Below are 18,936 nucleotides of genomic sequence, written 5' to 3'. Positions count from 1 at the left end.
TAGCTTTTGAAGTGAGTTAGGTTCAAGTCTGATTTCTAACAAATGTCACTTTCAATCCACTTTTTATTACTCATAATATATACAGTCATACTTCATTTTATGAATGAAGTAAGATTTTATGGTATTTATGGCTGGGTTATATATAAACATAAAATGGTGTGCCAATAATTACTTCGTTTAAATGGGTGAAGCTTTCAAATTTGTTACTTATTATTATTATTATTATTATTATTATTTAATTAGTTATAATAATGTTGAAAGTTCGTCGTCGCTATCTATACCATATCCACTATATCATTAAATATTTGGGCTCAAATAAACTATTAATTGATGTATGAAATATATCAGGACTTTTTTTTTTTACAAAATATCCATAACTACAACAAACTTATTTTTATTTTTATAACAAAATAAAATCTTACACATGATATCTGACACCAAAAATTAAATAATTCTTATATTATGTATATACTCCCTCAGTCTTAAAAAAACGTTCAACTATATCATTGAATGAAAAAAAAATAGATAAAAAATACGAAATTTGCTCATAAATTTTATTTTTGAGATATTTTCAAGACCGGTAATTGAAACTTGTTTTTTGAAAAAGCACGTAAGCCAACGTGCAACAAGCGACCAAAAAACAGGTAGATTTGTGAGGATTAGTTTATTCAAATACTCTGGGAATATTTCAAGATCTCTCCACTCTCGAGTCTCTTTCCCTCACTCACTCGACTTATTTATTACTTGATGCTCTTCCCATAATTTTTCTTATCCGCCAATCCAGCTGCAACCCGGCAAGATTTCGACGAAAGATCCTCACTTGCTTTGATTTCTACTGTTCTGCATCATTGCTGTGTGTATATTTTTGCTTCGATTTGTGCAGGAGCGAATGTACTCAAACAAAATGCTGTGATGATTGATTGCTTGATTGATTGGTTAACTTGTTGGTTTGCTTGAAGTGAGTATCGTTTCATGGAATCGATCTGGGCGCAGAATGGCGTCTCCAGTGCTTCTCAGTTCGTCGTTGCTATCTATTTCGCTTTTGCATTTGCTGCTGCCAGGTTTTTCCTTGACAGATTCATCTTTCGTGTAAGATTTCTCGATCTCCTCCAGTGGGTGCATGCTTTTGTCTGTTTTTTTTTTCATTCGATTCAAGTTATATGCGTAGTCTTTGGATATTTGCGTAGTACATTGTTATGGTCCTTGTGGTGCAATGCAATTAGCTTTTGGGTGCTTCTTTACGAATTTTGTATGGCTTTCTGTTTGAGTATCTAGTTACTAGTTAGCACCATGATATATTCAGATTTTATAACTGTTGTCCCGTACAAACAGAGTTGCGGTGTCATCTAAAATGTTGCATGTTGGATGGAAATTGGAATGTCAGTTCTCACATCTTAAGTTGTTCCAAGATCCCAATTTGATTCTTGAAACGAGCGTACAAATGTTAAGGAAGTGACAATTAATAGGAGATGGGGACCTGTTCGAAAATTTGAGGCATTATAATTTATTGCATCTATTCCAAATACTCTTGGTGTCTGGATATGATTGAGTGATGTATGAATCAAGTGCATCCACTGCAGCTTGTCTTGGATGCATTATGAAACATTAAAAGTTTGGGAAGACTGTGTGCTTTGCTCTGCTACTGATCATCTCAAAGATTTTGTTTTTCTGCTGAACTCCGGTTTGAGTGATTTTAGGAGTCCTGGTATCATCTGTTACTACTCTAATAAGATACGTACATAACGATATATTTTTTAGCCTGTATTATTTGCTGTTTGCACTGAGCTTTTTGGACAAAGAGGAAAAAATATCATGTTGATTAATAAACATTTGCCTCGGTTGTCCTTAATCTACTTGTATGCCCAAGGTGGATACATGTCAAATTTGGGTACCAATGGCATTGCTGTTAGCATTCTAGGATCATACAATCTGAATAGGACTGATTCCAGTAGTCACAGATAATTCTTCACGCTGTTGATATAACTGTTCATTGACAAAAAATTTCTGGTTCTTGAATGATTCATCTATTTCAGTGGCTCGCGTTCTGGTTGTTGAGTAGAGGATCCCCCATGCTAAAATTAAATGATGCTGCAAAGGCTAAAATAGGGAAATGTTCAGAGTCAATGTGGAAACTAACCTATTATGCCACCGTCGAGTTTTGTATTTTGTCAAGTACCTATCATGAATCCTGGTTCAGCGACGCGAGGGGGTACTTTAGAGACTGGCCTGATCAAGAGCTGAAGTAAGTGTTATTGTTTCATCATGGATACTGTAGCAATCAGTATGCATTTCATTTGATTTTTGAGTGATACTGTGATAGGAAGGAGAAATTTTCTGTCTTTCAAATGTCTTCATGCTTTTTAATAGGTTTTTTTGTATGATATCTGCTTGATCGCAAAACCATGTATCTCTCCAGTGGTGTTGTATTACCATATATCTGTATTTTCTGTTAATTTTATGTGATTCAATTGCATGTGTGTGTGTTTGTGTTTACTCTCGAATAACTGAAGTGGAGTCCTGCTGATAAAACAACTTGTTTGTCAGTCCGTGACCGTGTGTACAAATACTCTTCTGATGCATGCGTAGTTATTTCTTAGGAAAACCTTCCTTGTCATTGCTATAAATAATCTCCATTGGATTGCATTAATGTCATGATTGTATGCCTTCAGCTATGGAAGCTATAAGCTATCAATAGCAATGTCCATTGCATTTTGATTAATGTTGGATTGATTGTTCCAGGCGTTCCCTGAAACTTATTTACATGTGCCAGTGCGGATTCTATATCTATAGTATTGCTGCCCTCCTTACTTGGGAAACACGCCGGAAGGATTTCTTTGTCATGATGTCTCATCATGTCGTCACTGTGATCCTGATAGCTTATTCATACATCACGAGGTATCTTTTTTCTTAATCCGCTTCCTATGATTGCTGAAGTCCTGAAATAGGTTTCTTAGTTTCCAATAGAAGGCCTGCAACAATAACCAACTAATCAGAGATGATAACAGTATTTTTTTGGGAATTTTGTTGTGATCTTTATGATTTTATGCTAGTGATACTTATTTTGTACTAGCCTTATATATATATTATCTAAATCAGTGATGTGGAAATCTTGATCTCTGGAAATTGGAATCACTATCAATACATATTAGCCAAAATGCCAAATCAACATCACAGAAATATCAAACTTTGATAATTGAACGAAAACATAGATAGTTATGAGAATGAGTCTGTAAAAGATTAATTTAATTATATATATTAGGATATTAAAGTTATGTTTGGTTGTATTGGACTCCGTTTGGACAAATACTTTAAAAATTTTTTTAGTATTTTATAAGTGAAAAAACTTGAAGTACGTGCTTGGACAATATTTTTTTAAACATTTTTGAAAAATATTTTTAAAAAACTGTTGTCCTAGTATAGTTTTTTAAGAGCCACTAAGACGTGTTTTTTGATATTTTTAAAATTGAATGCAATGATAACTCTAAAAACATTTTTGTGGAGTAGTTGTCCAAACTCAGACTTATTCTTAAAACAACTTTTTTTATATTTATTCTTAAAATAACTTTTAAAACATTTTATAAAAGTTTTTTTAAAAAACATTTTTATAAAAATATTTATAAGTATTTGTCCAAACATAGCCTTGATATATTTATCCCTATACTTTTAAACATGAAACAGCTAACGACAATCAAGCGATAAATTAGTGCCTGGATACCTGAATGGAGCGTTATTTTGGATATCACAGGTAAAATGTACAAAAAAAAAAAAAAAAAACTACTGTATTAGATAACGACACAGATATACATGGAGCTACACATGCTGATGATTTATTCTTAAAAGGACAATGCTGACTAATTTGATTTGCACTGTCACAGGTTCTTTCGGATAGGAGCAGTCATTCTGGCTCTGCATGATGCCAGTGATGTATTCCTTGAAGCTGCTAAAGTTTTTAAGTATTCCGAGACCGATCTTGGAGCTAGCATATGCTTTGGTTTTTTTGCCTTGTCGTGGCTTGTACTGAGGCTCATCATCTTTCCATTTTGGGTCATAAGATCATCAAGGTTGATAATTAAATTCTTAGGGAGATTGCTTCTTAATGATGAGTTGGTCTCTTCTATTGAAGGAATTGTATTTTGATGGCATAGGTCTCCGTGAATCGTAGGATGGAGTTGAAATTTATAATTTTTAGGAAAAATTATATGTGATATTTGAGTTTTTCTAATTTGGATAGGGCTACTGTTGGCCTTTGCTTGATAAGTCCATGCCTCTTTCCTCTTATCGATTTTTGGTTGCCATTCCTCAGCTACCATTCCTGCGAATTCTTGAGACTACCGGAGCCTTACATGGTGATGATATACTACGTCTTCAATACAATGTTATTGACCCTGCTTGTTTTTCACATTTACTGGTGGATCCTCATTTGGTCAATGATCACTCGACAGCTGAAAAATAAAGGAAAAGTCGGGGAAGATGTACGATCAGGTAAGAATTACAGGAAGTTGATTCAAACACATATTTATCATTCACTCTCCTGCAAATCGCATGTGAGTTTTCCCTGAGTCTCTATGCTTGTGAATTTTCAAATCTTGTTATTTGGATAAACTAAAATTTGACCCCAGAAACCTGTTAAAATGTTGGTTCGTTTTTGGCGCAAGCAGTTCCCGTTCACAGACGATGATTTTTGTCGCTCTGTTGGATCGATCCTTCGTGTATCTTTAGAGTTTCATGACTTAGGTCTCGCGTTTCAGTCACACTCGATGCTTTTGACTGTTGGAAACTGTTCATATATCTTTATTCTTCCTTGATTCTAAGTGTGTAGCCATGAGTTCTTGTTTGTTCTTTAGATAAAGATTATCCATTAACATCTACTAAGAATGGGATATCCTTGCACAGATTCAGAAGATGAGGACTAGTTGGAAATCAGGCTCTAAGACAAATGTGTCTGCTCGGTAAAATTTGCTGCAGATCTTGCAGTTTAGTTCTTATGATTTATTGGTTAAATCAAATCAGTAAACTATCCCCATCATGTGTATTTGGATATTCAATTCCTTGTATCATTACATAGGGTAGCACTTCCTAGTGTTTCAGTTTTCAAGTGTACGATGTTTTTTTAGTCCAATGTTTGTCAAAATTTGGGGTTACCTTGATTTTTAGCTTTGATGGAATATCCATTCATTCAACACTTCGTTGCTACAAGGCCGGATGTTTTTTTTTTTTTTTTTTTTGAATCTAGGGAGATGATTTGTTATAATTGGATTTCGATCTCGAAGTTTTGTTCCAAATAAGATATTGGCATCAGATAGATTATAATCTATCTGCTATAAGGTCGGGTATTTTGAGCTATTCATTCATCACATGTTCTATATTGCGAGGAAATTTCCACTCAGTGTAGGTCTTATGTAGTGAGAATTTACTTGGCACCAGAAATATATGAATGAATCAGGTACTGAGAAAATGATTTCTTCTTAAAATTTGTACATTAAACCGTTGGAATTTTCTCATTTTTCCTATTTCAGTATTTTGGTTGATGTCGTCAGATTTTATACTATATTTATTATGTAGAAGTTACTCATAAGTCATACAGTCTAGCGTAACTAACATAGTAAATTTATTTATTGTCATCTTTTTAAATCAAGTTTATCACTAGTTATCCATGCCTGAAACAAATTATCTAAAAATTATCAATAGATCGATCTCTTGTGAGATCACTCTGATAGGTCGATTCAATTGATATATATCGTGAAAAATAATGTTTTTTTTTAACAAAAAGTAACTATTTTTCGTGGATTGTCTCATAAGAATTTCAGTGAAATTAAGTTATTAAAATTCAAGAATGTGCGATTTCTATCAATCAATACCCTATAATATTGAAAAATACATGAAGGTAAAAATGACAAAATATTTAAACTTTGTAAATCATGTGATTACTCTTATGAGACTTCTCTCGGGTTAATTTTATGAAATATATATTTGGATCGACTCATAAAAAATATTTTTTTAATGTCAAAATCATTACTTTTTGCTATGAATATAGACGAGTTTATCTGTTTCGTAGATATCTTATATAGAAACCCGCTCATGTATGATAAATTCATAATAATTTACATTTTTGTTGATATTTTCAAATAAAAACATTTTAATATTTTCAAATCAAGTGACTGAAGTAAAGTGAGTATAACATTAGATAATAGATTTTTTTAAGAAAAATAAATGTTGTAATTTCAATTAATTGTGGGTATATAATACGTAGAAATTACCGTGAGTTAGTCTTATTGTTTATTTTTGTGAGATGGGTGTGTTATATTCTATTCTACATATGAAAAAATATCAATTTTTTTATACTACATTATGTTTCATTCCATATGTGGATCGATTCGATTTATTTCACAAACAAATATCCGAAAATCACTGACAAGAGTCCTACTTATAATGATAATATATATATGTTGAAATATGTTCTTAAGCAAATACTCAGGGATATGACATATTTGATTTTACTTATAAGTTAAGGTACCGTTTGGTTTGAGTGATATGATAAGTAATCCATAGATAAGTAATATAATGTAAATTAAAAACAAATAAGAAAAAATAGTTAATACATTATTTGATTTATGGATAGATTATAATTTATTTGATTTAATTGATGTAAAATTATTAATTAATAAATAGATAAATAATATGACAAAAATAAGGCAAAATTCATTGGGATAAGTTATACATAGATTAATAATACATCAAATTAAAGATTTAAAATTGAATTGATCTGTAACCTGACACAATCCACCATTGTGTGAAACGGAAGCTACTCAGCCTGTCTGACAATTTTCCAACTCAACTTACCTATTTGGCAGAGGACTTGGTTATGCTAGCAAGAAGAACGTGCGATGCACGTTGACACAAAAATATAATATACATTAAAAATAAATATATAGTTAAAAATGTATTCTATTAAACTTGTGTTATTAGCAAATGATAATATAATGAGCATTAACACATATATAACAAAATGGATTGAAACAAATTTTAAAAAAATGTTTCCATCCACGCACCATTACAATAAAATAAAAAGCAATAAAACATAATAAATCAATAATTTAGATAGAGATATAATATGTATCAAAATATATTGTTGGTAACCAATTAATATAAGAGTAACGGTAGATGTAAACTTTAGTGTAAACCTTGGTTTACGCCTTACTTATTAATTACAAATTTTTTTTGACCAACGAGATATTTATTTCTTATCATAAGTATTTTTTTATTTAATGAGCGAAATTTTAGGTGAGTCTAAACTAAGGCGTACACAATAAGGTGTAAATCTAGCATTTTTTAATATAATATAAAGAACGTCTATAAAAAAAATTGAACATATAACATTAAGTTAAATTATCTACGATCTTGTTAATTTCTTTGGCACATTTATATAGGTGAGATAAATAATTTATTTTTAAATGTTCATAATTATTTGTTCTTAATGTTATTTAGGTGAAAACTATTGGATATTGAACTAATATTTTTATTAATTTAATTTAATATATTTTTAATATACCATGATACTTGGTTTATTACCAATAAATTATAATATTAATAAAAAAAATTGACCAAAGTATTCACATTTTTTCATGACTTTTAAATTGTATAATTTTAATAATGATTACAATATATATATATATTTATATATATATATATTTGATATTCTTCTAACTACAATCATGTTGCTATTTTACAGATTCCATTTAATAAATTCTAAATTAAATTTACTTTATATTCTATTGAGTAAAATTAAGTTAAGATATTTACATAACTTAAATTAAATTAAAATGATTTAATAAATTATAAAAAAGAAAAAATAAAAATAAACATTGAAAATATCGCATTAGTTTTACGTTTAATTGTTTATCAATGTTTCCATTTTATCATAGTTAATTATGTATTATTAGATCAGTATAATTTCAAATTAAAAGTATACATGACTACAAACTCAAATATAAATATAACTCAACTTTACATTTCTATTTTTAATAATTTTCTTGAACTCCAATTTAAATAATGAATTAAATTAATAATGTTATTTATGGGGCTATTTTATATCCGTTGAATAAACTTAATAAATTATTAAAAATAATTAATGTAATGTAATTAAATAAAACTCCTACGAAAATAACACAAAAAACTCACATGCATAGCCAATTATTAATAAATCATGTGTATAACATAGCAATCAAAAATAGCAACCTAATTGTAATAAGATTGAAATAAACATATAATTAATATGAGGAGGAAGTAAATATATACGATTAATTAATTTGTCCATGAAATTAAAGTTGATAAGTAAAGCAATATAAATTCTCATGTCTTTTAAATTTCAAAAAAAAGCTATCTAATTCTTCATATTGTGTCATATTGATTTTTAAAGTTTTATTTTTAATTATTTAATTCATTTTATAGATATATTTTTTTTAAGTTTGATTTTTAATTTTTTTTTTCATTTTATAGATGGTTATTAGTTATAATAATAATTAATTAGCGGTAATGCTAAGTTGAGGAAAATGTGGATAAGTAGTTGGTGAGTCAACCTAATAATAATTAATATTTAAATATAGAAGTGTGTATAACATAACAATAAAAAATAGCAAGCTAATTGTAACGTAGATTGCAATAAACATATAATTAATATGAACAGGAATTAAATATACACGATTAATTAATTTGTCCATGAAATTAATTAAAGTTGAAAGTGGAGCAATATAAATTCTCATGTCTTTTAGATTTGGAAAAAAAAATCTATCTATTTCTAATGTTTGTCAACGGTTCATATGAAATTTATTTTAAAGTAATTCTCAAATTTTCACGGCATATACATATGACAACTTATTATCATTGCCACTAATTAGTTATCATTATAACTAATTATAAATTACTAACTATTGAATAAATGAAAAATATAATGTAACTATAGAAGTTTTATATATTTAAACATAGAAGTGTGGATAAAAAGTTGATTTTATAAATAATATTGATTTTTTGATGTTTTAATGACAATTAATTATGTTAGTGGGAAAATTTATAAAGAATTAATTATATTAGTGGGAAAATTTATAAACAATATTGATTTTTTATGTTTTAATGACAATTAATTATATTAGTGGGAAAATTTATAAAGAATTAATTATATTGGTGGAAAAATTTATAAAGAATATTGATTTTTTATGTTTTAATGGCAAGTAATTATATTAGTGGGAATAGTTAGCTGAGAAAAATGTGGGTAATTTAGTGGGAGGTTAAATGCGTCAATTCACAATTAGAAAACACTCTCCAATATCCATACTTTATAGGTATATAATATAGATTATGTTGGCCGAAATGAGTTAGCCCACAATAGGTCATAACCTCCATTTTGCATGCGGGGTGGGTCAGCTCGTTATCTAGGTTGGTCGGAAAATTATTGATCCAACCCATGCATTTGGTGGGACGGGATCAACACAATGAAGTAATGAACCAATTTATTTTGACAATTGTTTAATTGAGATTTTTTTATAAAAAAATTATTGTAACTGTCGGGTATACATATTTTTGAATATATTTTGTCGAAGAAAAAAAATGCAAATATAAATCATTGAATTGAATTATTATTTTCTTAAATATCGAATTGGGCTAGTCTCTTAAATCTCGATTTGGGTGGAGGCAGCAGACGAATAAAGCTTTGCCGCCAAGTTTTGTGAATTTAAAGCTGGCGAGAGAGAGAGAGGGAACTCATACTCATAGATGAAAGAAATGGAGCTCGAAAGTGAATCTCTCTCGCACAGCGATTCAGCAGAGTTTGAATCTGATTACAGTCTCACACCCGAAGCCAGTTCCCAATCCAACGACGAAGAGAAATCCGTTGTCCGTTCATCTCCTTCACAGGATTGCGAATTGAAGTCGCAAAACGTAGCCGCTCTAGTAAGGTTCGCTGTTATCTTATGTCACGAGCAAATTCAATTTGTTTCAGTTAATTAGCTTCGTCGCCTACATATTTGTAGTTCGAATTCATTTTTCAGTGATTTTGGATTCAATAAGGTCTTATCAATATGCACAATTAATCCAGGTTTTGTATGCGTGATGTGATTCAGTATTGATTCTTGTGTTTTGTTAACAAATACGTTTCACAAGTAAGTTCCTTTTGTGGATGGAAAGGGAATTTTTGGTTATTTTCCCTCTTACGAGAGAGCATCAGTAAGTTGTAATAATGACAGATAAAGTGGAAAAGTGGAGCTGAAAATTTGTGGAATGGTTGTGTTTTTCTGTAAATCACAATGTTAATTTGTTTGATTTGATATTATGTGGTGTCTCACGGTATTGTAATAGAACAACCTGAATGGTGGCGGGCAAACCTGATGGCCACCGAGACTATTCCTGTAGTGTTGTCCATGTTTGGGTTATCTTGCAGATGGATGTGTGTATATGTGTTCGTGTGTATGAAGGTACTCATTCTTACAAGTGAAATTTGTTATGAAAGATTTTTGAAACATTAGCGACATGCTGGTTTGAGTGTATTAAGTACTACTGTTATGGGTGATTTACTTCATAACCATGGAGACCTGGGTTCCTGAATTTGTCATACATTGTTATTCACAGCGGGAACATAGAGGTGAAAAGGCAGTCTCTATTTCCCAGAATATATTCAGTGAAAGATGTAGAGGCCTCTTTACGGATGCCTTTTAAGCCTCCCTCTTCCACTGGTTACTCTGACAACAAAGAGCTGACACGCAAGCTTTTGGCTCGTAAGAGGTTTGTGCCATGGGGATCTACAAGACCCGTCCTGATTAACATCACCAACAAATTCCATATCCCCGTAACTATTGAGAAGGAAGATCTAGAGGAGAGCACATCATTGCCTCCAGGAATTGAGCCTTTGGTGTTATGGCATCCCGAGATATCCAATGACAGAGACAGTGATTCGGTGTCTATAATGGTGGATCCCATCCTTGTAAAGTATCTCCGCCCCCATCAAAGGTATAGTTGAAAATTACTGTATACTTTTTGTTTAGTACCTTCAGAATGTGTAGCTAGAAATTATTGAATTAGTAAAGTTAACTGATATTTTTTCATTCAACTGTGGGATCTTGACTCTCGATCTTCAATATCTTCTTAAAAATATTTCATGTTCATTGAAGTTCTGTTTTGAATTTATTCAATTGGATAGGTAATACTATGACGACATTGATTTTAATGCTTATTATTGGGTACTGTAACTGATACTTTTTCATTCAACTGTGGGATATTGACTCTCGATCTTCAATATCTTCTTAAAAATATCTCATGTTCATTGAAGTTCTGTTTTGAATTTGTTCAATTCGATAAGTAATACTATGACGATATTGATTTTAATGCTTATTATTGGGTACTGTGAACTATGTCTTTTACGTCTATGGCTCTCCCTGTTATGATTCTTTTTAAGATCATGTTAACAAATTGCACTGACAAGGAATTTGTTCTGGTGATTTCAATTCTTTACTTAATCGGAAGATGCACTTGATTTTCACTTGCAGAATAGGGGTGCAGTTCATGTTTGATTGTGTCTCAGGTATTTTGAGCGATGCCAACATAAATGGGTGCATCTTAGCTGATGATATGGGGTAAAAGTTCTGCGACCTCTTGTAATGTTTTTATTTCCTGCTTTTAAGTGAACAGTTAATTAGCGCATACTCATGCATGTCTTCCATATTCCAATAATTGGCGTTGTTACGTTGCAGGTTAGGGAAAACTTTACAGTCCATCACACTATGTTATACTCTTCTTTGCCAAGGATTCAACGGGAAACCAATGGCAAAGAAAACGATAATTGTGACTCCCACCAGTCTAGTGAGTAACTGGGAAGCTGAAATCAAGAAATGGGTTGGGGAGCGAGTAAAGCTTGTTGCTCTATGTGAGAGTACTCGAGAAGATGTCATCTGTGGAATTGATGGTTTCACTAATCCTTTCAACCCTTTACAGGTAATTTTTGGTGCATTCTGAATTATTAGAAAGAAGCACCACATCAACAGGCTTTCTAACAGGTATTGATCGTCTCTTACGAGACATTTCGAATGCATGCTTCAAAATTCAATCAAAGAGGATCATGTGACCTGCTTATATGTGATGAAGCTCACAGGCTGAAGAATGATCAAACACTAACCAATCGAGTAAGATACATCATTTTCTCATTTGATTGTAGTTTTAATTTAATGGGATGAGTTTATGATAACCGTGCGAATTTGGATACTTTCGCAAACTTCTGGACCAGGCATTAGCGGCTTTATCCTGCAAACGTCGCATTCTTTTGTCAGGGACTCCGATACAGGTGAGGAAAAATATATCATATTTCTCTGTTTTTTTTTTGGGGGTAAATTGTTCTTTTTCCTATTATCCAAACTCAGAATGATCTTGAGGAGTTCTATGCCATGGTTAATTTCGCAAATCCCGGGGTCTTGGGTGATGCTGCACACTTTCGACGTTATTATGAGGTAAGTATGCAGGGTGTCTGGAATTTAATTGAGGAAGATTCCCTTTCATGTTTTGTTCATAATATTGGGTTTTCTGCGTACCGCCTGAAGATGCCAATTGTGTCTGGTAGAGAGCCCACAGCTACTGAAGAAGAGAAAAGGCTTGGTTCAGAGAGATCTGCAGAGTTAAGTGCCAAAGTAAATCAGGTAACTACATCTCGGAATGATTTGATGCTAATCTGTATGACTTCAGCTTTGAAACACATCTGGTTCAAGTTTTCATATTCTCTCTTTGTTTGCGATATCTCAGTGCCAGAACTGGAAATGAGTTTCTACTGACATGATATACAATATTATGGCTTTAATATCTCACAAATGTTCACTGCTTGGTTTTCAGTTTATACTCCGGAGGACTAATTCTCTTCTATCTAACCACTTACCCCCAAAGGTATTTCAGTTGTATCATCAAATCTCTTTAGCAACTGTGTTGTTTATTAATGGAACCACATACATTTTTCATCTCTTACTGCAGTTCAACTATGGGAAGCCAAAGGCACTCATTGCTTAACTCTTTATTTCCTTTGAAAAAATTTTGAATTATTTCTGTGATGGGTCTGCTAGATGACTAACACTTATCAGGGTTTACAGATGTTTTTTCTAATTCTCTCTCTTCCTTTTTCTCAGTCTGGAAATAATATTTTGTTTTATCGAACTATTTCCATTTACTCTACACTCTTTCTGGAAGGTGTATGGTGTATTACATGTTAGCGTCGGAAGTTCTGTTTTTTGTATGTGATTTCTGAACTTGATTGTTGTTGAGACAAATCCAGCTGATTTCATTCACTAATGCATGGGTTATTCTCTTTATTTAGTACCACATTAATGACTAGAATGCATACCCTTTACTTACCTAATCGGCTCAATCGAATCTCACCTTCCCCCAGGATCTAATGGAGACTACTCTATGACCACTTTTTTTACTTACAATTTACGCGAAATTGAGGACCTATTCAGTTCCCAAATTTAGTTCTGGCAATAAGTTCAGTATATTCCATAAAAAGCATTTTGCGTTGGTGTGCTGAAAATCTCTTTTAGAAGTAAAAATCTTCATCCTGTTGCGATGGTATGATGATAATTCAAAATATCTCTTTTTTCCTTCAGATGATTGAAGTCGTGTGCTGCAAGTTGACAACTCTACAAGCTGATCTCTACAACCATTTTATACATTCAAAAAATGTAATCTTCATTTTCCTTCTGTATGGTTGCACTTGCCAGTTTGCTTAAGCTTCTGGTTCTTCTTAACAATGAGAGAATTCAAACATTCCATTTTTTTTCCTTTGAATTCTAACATTCCAAACTTTAAGTATAGGTCAAAAGAGCAATTTCAGAAGACACAAAACGATCAAAGATCTTAGCTTATATAACAGCTCTCAAGAAGTTATGCAATCACCCAAAGGTATACTGTTATTGGAAGGTGGTATTTTTGTGATTTGTAATTTTTTGAACTTAATCTCTTTTCATGGACCGGAATGGGCAAAATCATTGTTGGGCTGAAGGGTCTCTCGCATAACAGAATTTGTTGATATATTAGTTGCTTGCTGCACTAATCTGACCGTGTGTATGAAACATGGATTCTGGACATTTTGTTTCACATGATGCTGTAATTAAATCTGAACTCTTGATTACCATGTCTTTTATATTGCAATGCAATATAAAACTATTGTGGTAAAAAAGTGCATGATACAGGAATGGCATAGTTCAGTCGCTTTCTTGTGTTGATGGCCAAACTGGAAGGGCATTAACATATTTATTCTCTCCTAGTTTTGGATTGCACATGTTTCTGTTTATAAATGAGACAATTGAACATTTGATATAGTAGGAGGAGATCACTACATACATATCGTTGTAACCATCCAATCGTTTATAGCCCCAAATCAACCAAATGTTATCAGACACTGAAAATCTCAAGAAAACTTGAATGATAGAAGAAAAGGGGCATCTTGATTTGGAGCAGCGGTTGTTATTTGTTACTTGTAAAACGAGTTTTTCTTTATTTCATTGTGTTGCACTGTGAAATGAGAATCATGCTTCTTGCTTGACATGGTCGATCAGAAGTATGTAGGAACTCAGTGATCTGTAGAACTTGTTTTTTATATATCCTTGCATGTTAGTAGCATTGTCTTCTTCTGCACAGAATGGACCAATTACCGAATAAGATTTTGAACCTTCTAGTTTTATCATCTATATCTCTCAACCCTTGTGGATGAGTCGAATATTGTCAAACATGAGTTCTCGGTTTCATTTTTTTTCCCTCTGATAATTTAAATTACATTTTCCCTTGTCTTTTGTTGTTTGCATCTTTTGATGCTGTTGTCTTTATAAACATTCACTCATTACAGAAAAATTTATTCTGAAGCTAATATATGACACAATAAAGGGTGGGAGTTCAGGGGCATCAGGGTTTGAGGACTGCCTGCGTTTCTTTCCAGCAGAACTGTTCTCTGGAAGGTGAATCTTGCCTGTTATTCAAATTTAATGTTTTCTAAATAACTAAATTTAAAAGTATATCTACATTTTCTATCAGATCTGGATCCTGGGCAGGTGGCGATGGGATTTGGGTTGAACTATCAGGAAAAATGCATGTCTTAGCTCGATTACTTGCTCAACTCCGTCAAAGAACAGATGATAGAATTGTTCTAGTTTCAAATTATACACAGGTAACAAATGACAACTTTGGTAACTAATTGATTCAGTAATTTATTTTGTCAACATAACTTGTTGATGCATTATTCTTCATCTCTCAGGTGAGGATCATCAAATCTTAAATCCGATCTTTCAGTTTCATTTTTCCACCAGATATCAGTCATGGTGCTAGCAAATGGAGATCTTCATTTTAACCCTTCTTAGACATGCTTATATTTTTATGAGAGATAGCTAATGATCCCCACTAGGTGGTCTGATATTGATGGGGAGAGCAACATCTAGACTCCAATGAATGATACATATAGTTTTAATTTTGTGTTAAGTTTATATTTTTCTGAGGCTTCCTATGACTTTTGCATTTCTTAGCACTTCATACTTCATAGTCCATAGATCATATAAGCAACTACCACATTAAGATCTTTAATTTTGGACAGTGTACTTCTTGTGGTAAAGACTAGGTGCTGTTTCTTTGACAATTATGAGCAGATGGAGATGATCTATTCAATCTCTTTGATGCATTGTTATAATTGATGAATGGATTATAAAACATTATGGAAATTATAAAGGAGCCCTAATTTTCTTCCTCTTTGGTTGATGTGTGGGTTTTGTGGAGGAACTTCATTAGCCATTGCTCATTGTTTTGTGCTGATACCGAGTTTTAGTAGTGCAGGAAGATATGTTTTTGTGTCATAATTCTTGTTAATTGTAAATTCTGCAATAAAATGTTTGATGTACGTGAACCTATTGTTATTTTGAGTGCATTAATGAACCTCTGAGTGCTTGTCAGATCTGTTCGATGATTTTTATGACGATTGTTTTTCCCTGCGAATTTTACGTCCGTTAACCCTTTGAGGTATGCATAATCTCGTTCTGTTTTCTCCTCCCGCAGACATTGGACCTTTTTGCTCAATTATGCCGTGAAAGAAGGTATCCTTTTTTAAGGCTCGATGGGTCTACATCAATCAGCAAAAGGCAAAAACTGGTTAATTGTTTCAATGATCCATCAAAGGTAGTTGAATTGAACTTAAAAGTTTTGGTCATGTAAGGATATGGATGCATTTTTTCAAGGTTGGATTACAAAACTATGCTTGCAGGATGAGTTTGCATTCCTCTTGAGTAGCAAAGCTGGAGGTTGTGGTCTTAATTTGATTGGTGGAAACCGGTTGGTTCTGTTTGATCCTGATTGGAATCCTGCCAATGATAAACAGGTAATCAGCCATTTTATTCTGAGGATCATTAATTCATTATTCATCTCCCGCCTGTATTGATTATAGAGATATTACTATCATGTAGACGAGCTTTATTCTTCAATTCTCTAAATCTTGCAGGCTGCAGCAAGGGTCTGGAGGGATGGGCAGAAGAAGAGAGTCTACATTTATAGATTTTTAAGTGCCGGAACCATAGAAGAGAAGGTTTGATGCAGCAAATTCTCTGTGTTTTCCTTTTCATATTTGATTGATTCAAAATATTTCATAGGTATACCAGCGCCAGATGTCGAAAGAAGGGCTTCAGAAAGTAATACAGCAAGAGCATGTGGATTCAGAGAAGGCATGTTTTGCGGTTCGCTTTCATTATAAGTTCTATGTAATCTGTCATTACTCTTACTTACCATGATATGCGTGGCTTATCGCAGGGAAATTTAGTATCAGCAGAAGATCTACGCGACTTGTTCACCTTTCAGGGGAGTGTGAGGTTTGTCCCTTTTTAAGTTATGTTGATGAAAAAGTTAGACATGATGCTTATTGAATTCGTGTGGGATAGGCATAGCATTCTTCTTTCTCGATATTCATCTGGGTACCATTCTGATTTCATGAATATTATATATCTCTTGGAGTATAATTTATGAAGTTAAATGAAAATTTAAACAATACAAAATAAAGCAGAATGATAGACCTGCAAGAGTTCGTCTCAACTGGTACCTCCTATCTTGCGTCAAGAGAATAATCCTTTACTGGTTTATGAATGTCATCTTTGGTACATAAGTTATATGGGAGAACATTTAGAGGCGATGACGCAAACTGTTTTAACCTTCAAGAAAAACCAAGCACACAATAAACATTTCTTTTGTTTCTTGTTTTATTTTTTTAAGCGCTGAATAAAGCAATCATCTTTCCTATAATTTATATTGATGAGACGTTCGTTCCCTCCAACTTATGCTACACCTACATAGCTCGGAGATTCATGAAAATATGTGTTGCTACCGTTGCAAACAAAATGAGATAGAGTTTGATTATTCAAATGATGGCGGTCAGCCTGAGGACGATGATATAGGGGGATTTGCAAGCGTTGCCGGGTGCTTGCATAATTTGAAAAATCATGAGAAACAGGTACGCAATGGCATCGGGTTTTTAGGGGTAACTTATGCTCTTTTATTCACAAAATATTCTATCTCAAGGTTGGAACTCCAAAAGAGGAGGATTTAGCTCAATGGGGGCATCATCATCTTCCATCATCTGTACCTGATTGTATATTCCAGGCTTCAGCTGGCGACGAGGTGAGAATTTTGTGGTAACTTATTTGATCACTTGATTTCCATTTCAAGGAATTGACATTTGAAAGTACATTTTGCAGGTCTCATTTGTATTTACAAATCAAGTAGATGGGAAACTTGTCCCAATTGAATCAACCGTTCGATCAAAGGCAACGGAGGCAGATGAACACACTAACCAGACCAATCCGAGAAAAGCCTTCCCTCATCGAACAATATCATCATATAAACACGACAAACCGTTGCCATTGTTCACTCCTAGCAGAAGTGCTGAGGTTAACTCCTTTAATTTGAACCCTCTGCAAAAGCCATGTTCAAAGTTAATGAGAACTTTAGAAGGTAGAACCCGGGTCAGTCTGCCGCCTAAAATTTCCTGTGATAATCAAATATATTCAAAACGAGTATCCCCTGCAAACTTGATAGATGACGATGATGACGATTTTGAGTAGATATTTTTGGATAATTTTGACCATATATTCATAATCTTCAAATGCCTGTGAGATGAGGACATATTGGTCTTTACTGTCATGTTTCTTCAAGAAATGAAGAAGCTTATGAGACTACATCACATATAGTATTAGAGAAGCCATATTAATGGATGCCCAATAATCGGGTTCTGGTTGCGACCAGCAAAATTTACTTTTCGAATACTATAGAGAATTTCATTTTGTAAATACTTGTTTGTGATGTTTGTTATTTCGTGATATTGTAAAAGAAAAATTGTTATTGGGTGAAAATGAATATGTTTTTGTTTTTTTTAAAAAAATTATTTATACGCATACACAAGAAAATGAAACTTGTTTTCTCAAAACATTACCATGTTTAATCTTGAATTGCGTTGTGAGTTTGCTTCTAGTTTAAGTTCGCTGCCAGCTGAAACTAATCGGTGATGCTTCTAGTTTAATAAAAGATCAATTAAGTAATTATTTTCGTAGTTAAGTTGTTGCCTTAAAGTTACATATATTTCAATAAATATATGCATTACGTTGATGGCCTACACTTTTAGTATTTGTTTGAAAGAGGAGTTTGACTTGGGCTGTGAGTTTGGGATGTGAATTCACAAGCATGGAAAAATTGTCTCCAATTTCTATGTATTGATACCACATTTTAGGATTAGGATCATGCTCAGCTACAATAAAATTTGTATAACAATTTTTATAACATAAAAAATTATAAACAAAAATTTTATTTATCAAAATCTCATGGTAAATTAAATATAAAATCTAACAATATAAATATATAATAGCAAAATTTTATGATATAATTGATGTAAATGACGTT

General features: G+C 32.5%; 2 protein-coding genes across 3 annotated transcripts; both read left to right on the top strand.

The window, feature by feature from the left end:
• The first annotated feature begins 723 nt into the window (after positions 1 to 723).
• LOC140866434 (ceramide synthase LOH2-like) lies at positions 724 to 5,177 on the top strand. Its single transcript, XM_073271420.1, has 6 exons — positions 724 to 1,089; positions 2,034 to 2,242; positions 2,740 to 2,895; positions 3,876 to 4,061; positions 4,304 to 4,482; positions 4,894 to 5,177. The coding sequence occupies exons 1-6, from the start codon at positions 973 to 975 to the stop codon at positions 4,911 to 4,913; spliced, it is 867 nt and encodes a 288-aa protein (XP_073127521.1). The 5' UTR covers positions 724 to 972; the 3' UTR covers positions 4,914 to 5,177.
• Positions 5,178 to 9,671: 4,494 nt separating this feature from the next.
• Positions 9,672 to 18,349, top strand: LOC140864619 (protein CHROMATIN REMODELING 25). 2 transcript variants are annotated; one of them, XM_073268903.1, is made up of 21 exons: positions 9,672 to 9,947; positions 10,618 to 10,995; positions 11,532 to 11,618; positions 11,736 to 11,976; positions 12,039 to 12,164; positions 12,266 to 12,322; positions 12,399 to 12,485; positions 12,576 to 12,671; positions 12,862 to 12,912; positions 13,626 to 13,700; positions 13,834 to 13,920; positions 14,902 to 14,972; positions 15,049 to 15,181; positions 16,057 to 16,176; positions 16,262 to 16,375; positions 16,496 to 16,579; positions 16,644 to 16,715; positions 16,801 to 16,859; positions 17,338 to 17,494; positions 17,563 to 17,661; positions 17,739 to 18,349. In XM_073268903.1, exons 1-21 carry the CDS (start codon positions 9,766 to 9,768, stop codon positions 18,102 to 18,104), a joined length of 2,742 nt encoding a protein of 913 aa, XP_073125004.1. In that variant the 5' UTR covers positions 9,672 to 9,765; the 3' UTR covers positions 18,105 to 18,349. The 2 variants fall into 2 exon arrangements, with proteins under 2 accessions (XP_073125004.1, XP_073125003.1); XM_073268902.1 differs by having other exon boundaries at positions 14,881 to 14,972.
• Positions 18,350 to 18,936: the final 587 nt, after the last annotated feature.

Source organism: Henckelia pumila, chromosome 4 (genome assembly GCF_033568475.1).
Source record: "Henckelia pumila isolate YLH828 chromosome 4, ASM3356847v2, whole genome shotgun sequence".
In the NCBI taxonomy this organism is placed as follows: domain Eukaryota; kingdom Viridiplantae; phylum Streptophyta; class Magnoliopsida; order Lamiales; family Gesneriaceae; genus Henckelia; species Henckelia pumila.
The sequence above is the reverse complement of the archived record's forward strand: the minus strand, read 5'-3'. Positions and strand labels throughout refer to the sequence as shown.

Coding starts and splice junctions, on each gene's coding strand:
- LOC140866434 (XM_073271420.1), top strand. CDS start 973: ATGGAATCGATCTGGGCGCAGAATGGCGTCTCCAGTGCTTCTCAGTTC. Junction 1,090..2,033: donor TTGACAGATTCATCTTTCGT/GTAAGATTTCTC, acceptor CATCTATTTCAG/TGGCTCGCGTTCTGGTTGTT. Junction 2,243..2,739: donor TGGCCTGATCAAGAGCTGAA/GTAAGTGTTATT, acceptor TGATTGTTCCAG/GCGTTCCCTGAAACTTATTT.
- LOC140864619 (XM_073268902.1), top strand. CDS start 9,766: ATGAAAGAAATGGAGCTCGAAAGTGAATCTCTCTCGCACAGCGATTCA. Junction 13,701..13,833: donor ATTTTATACATTCAAAAAAT/GTAATCTTCATT, acceptor CTTTAAGTATAG/GTCAAAAGAGCAATTTCAGA. Junction 16,860..17,337: donor ACCTTTCAGGGGAGTGTGAG/GTTTGTCCCTTT, acceptor ACACCTACATAG/CTCGGAGATTCATGAAAATA.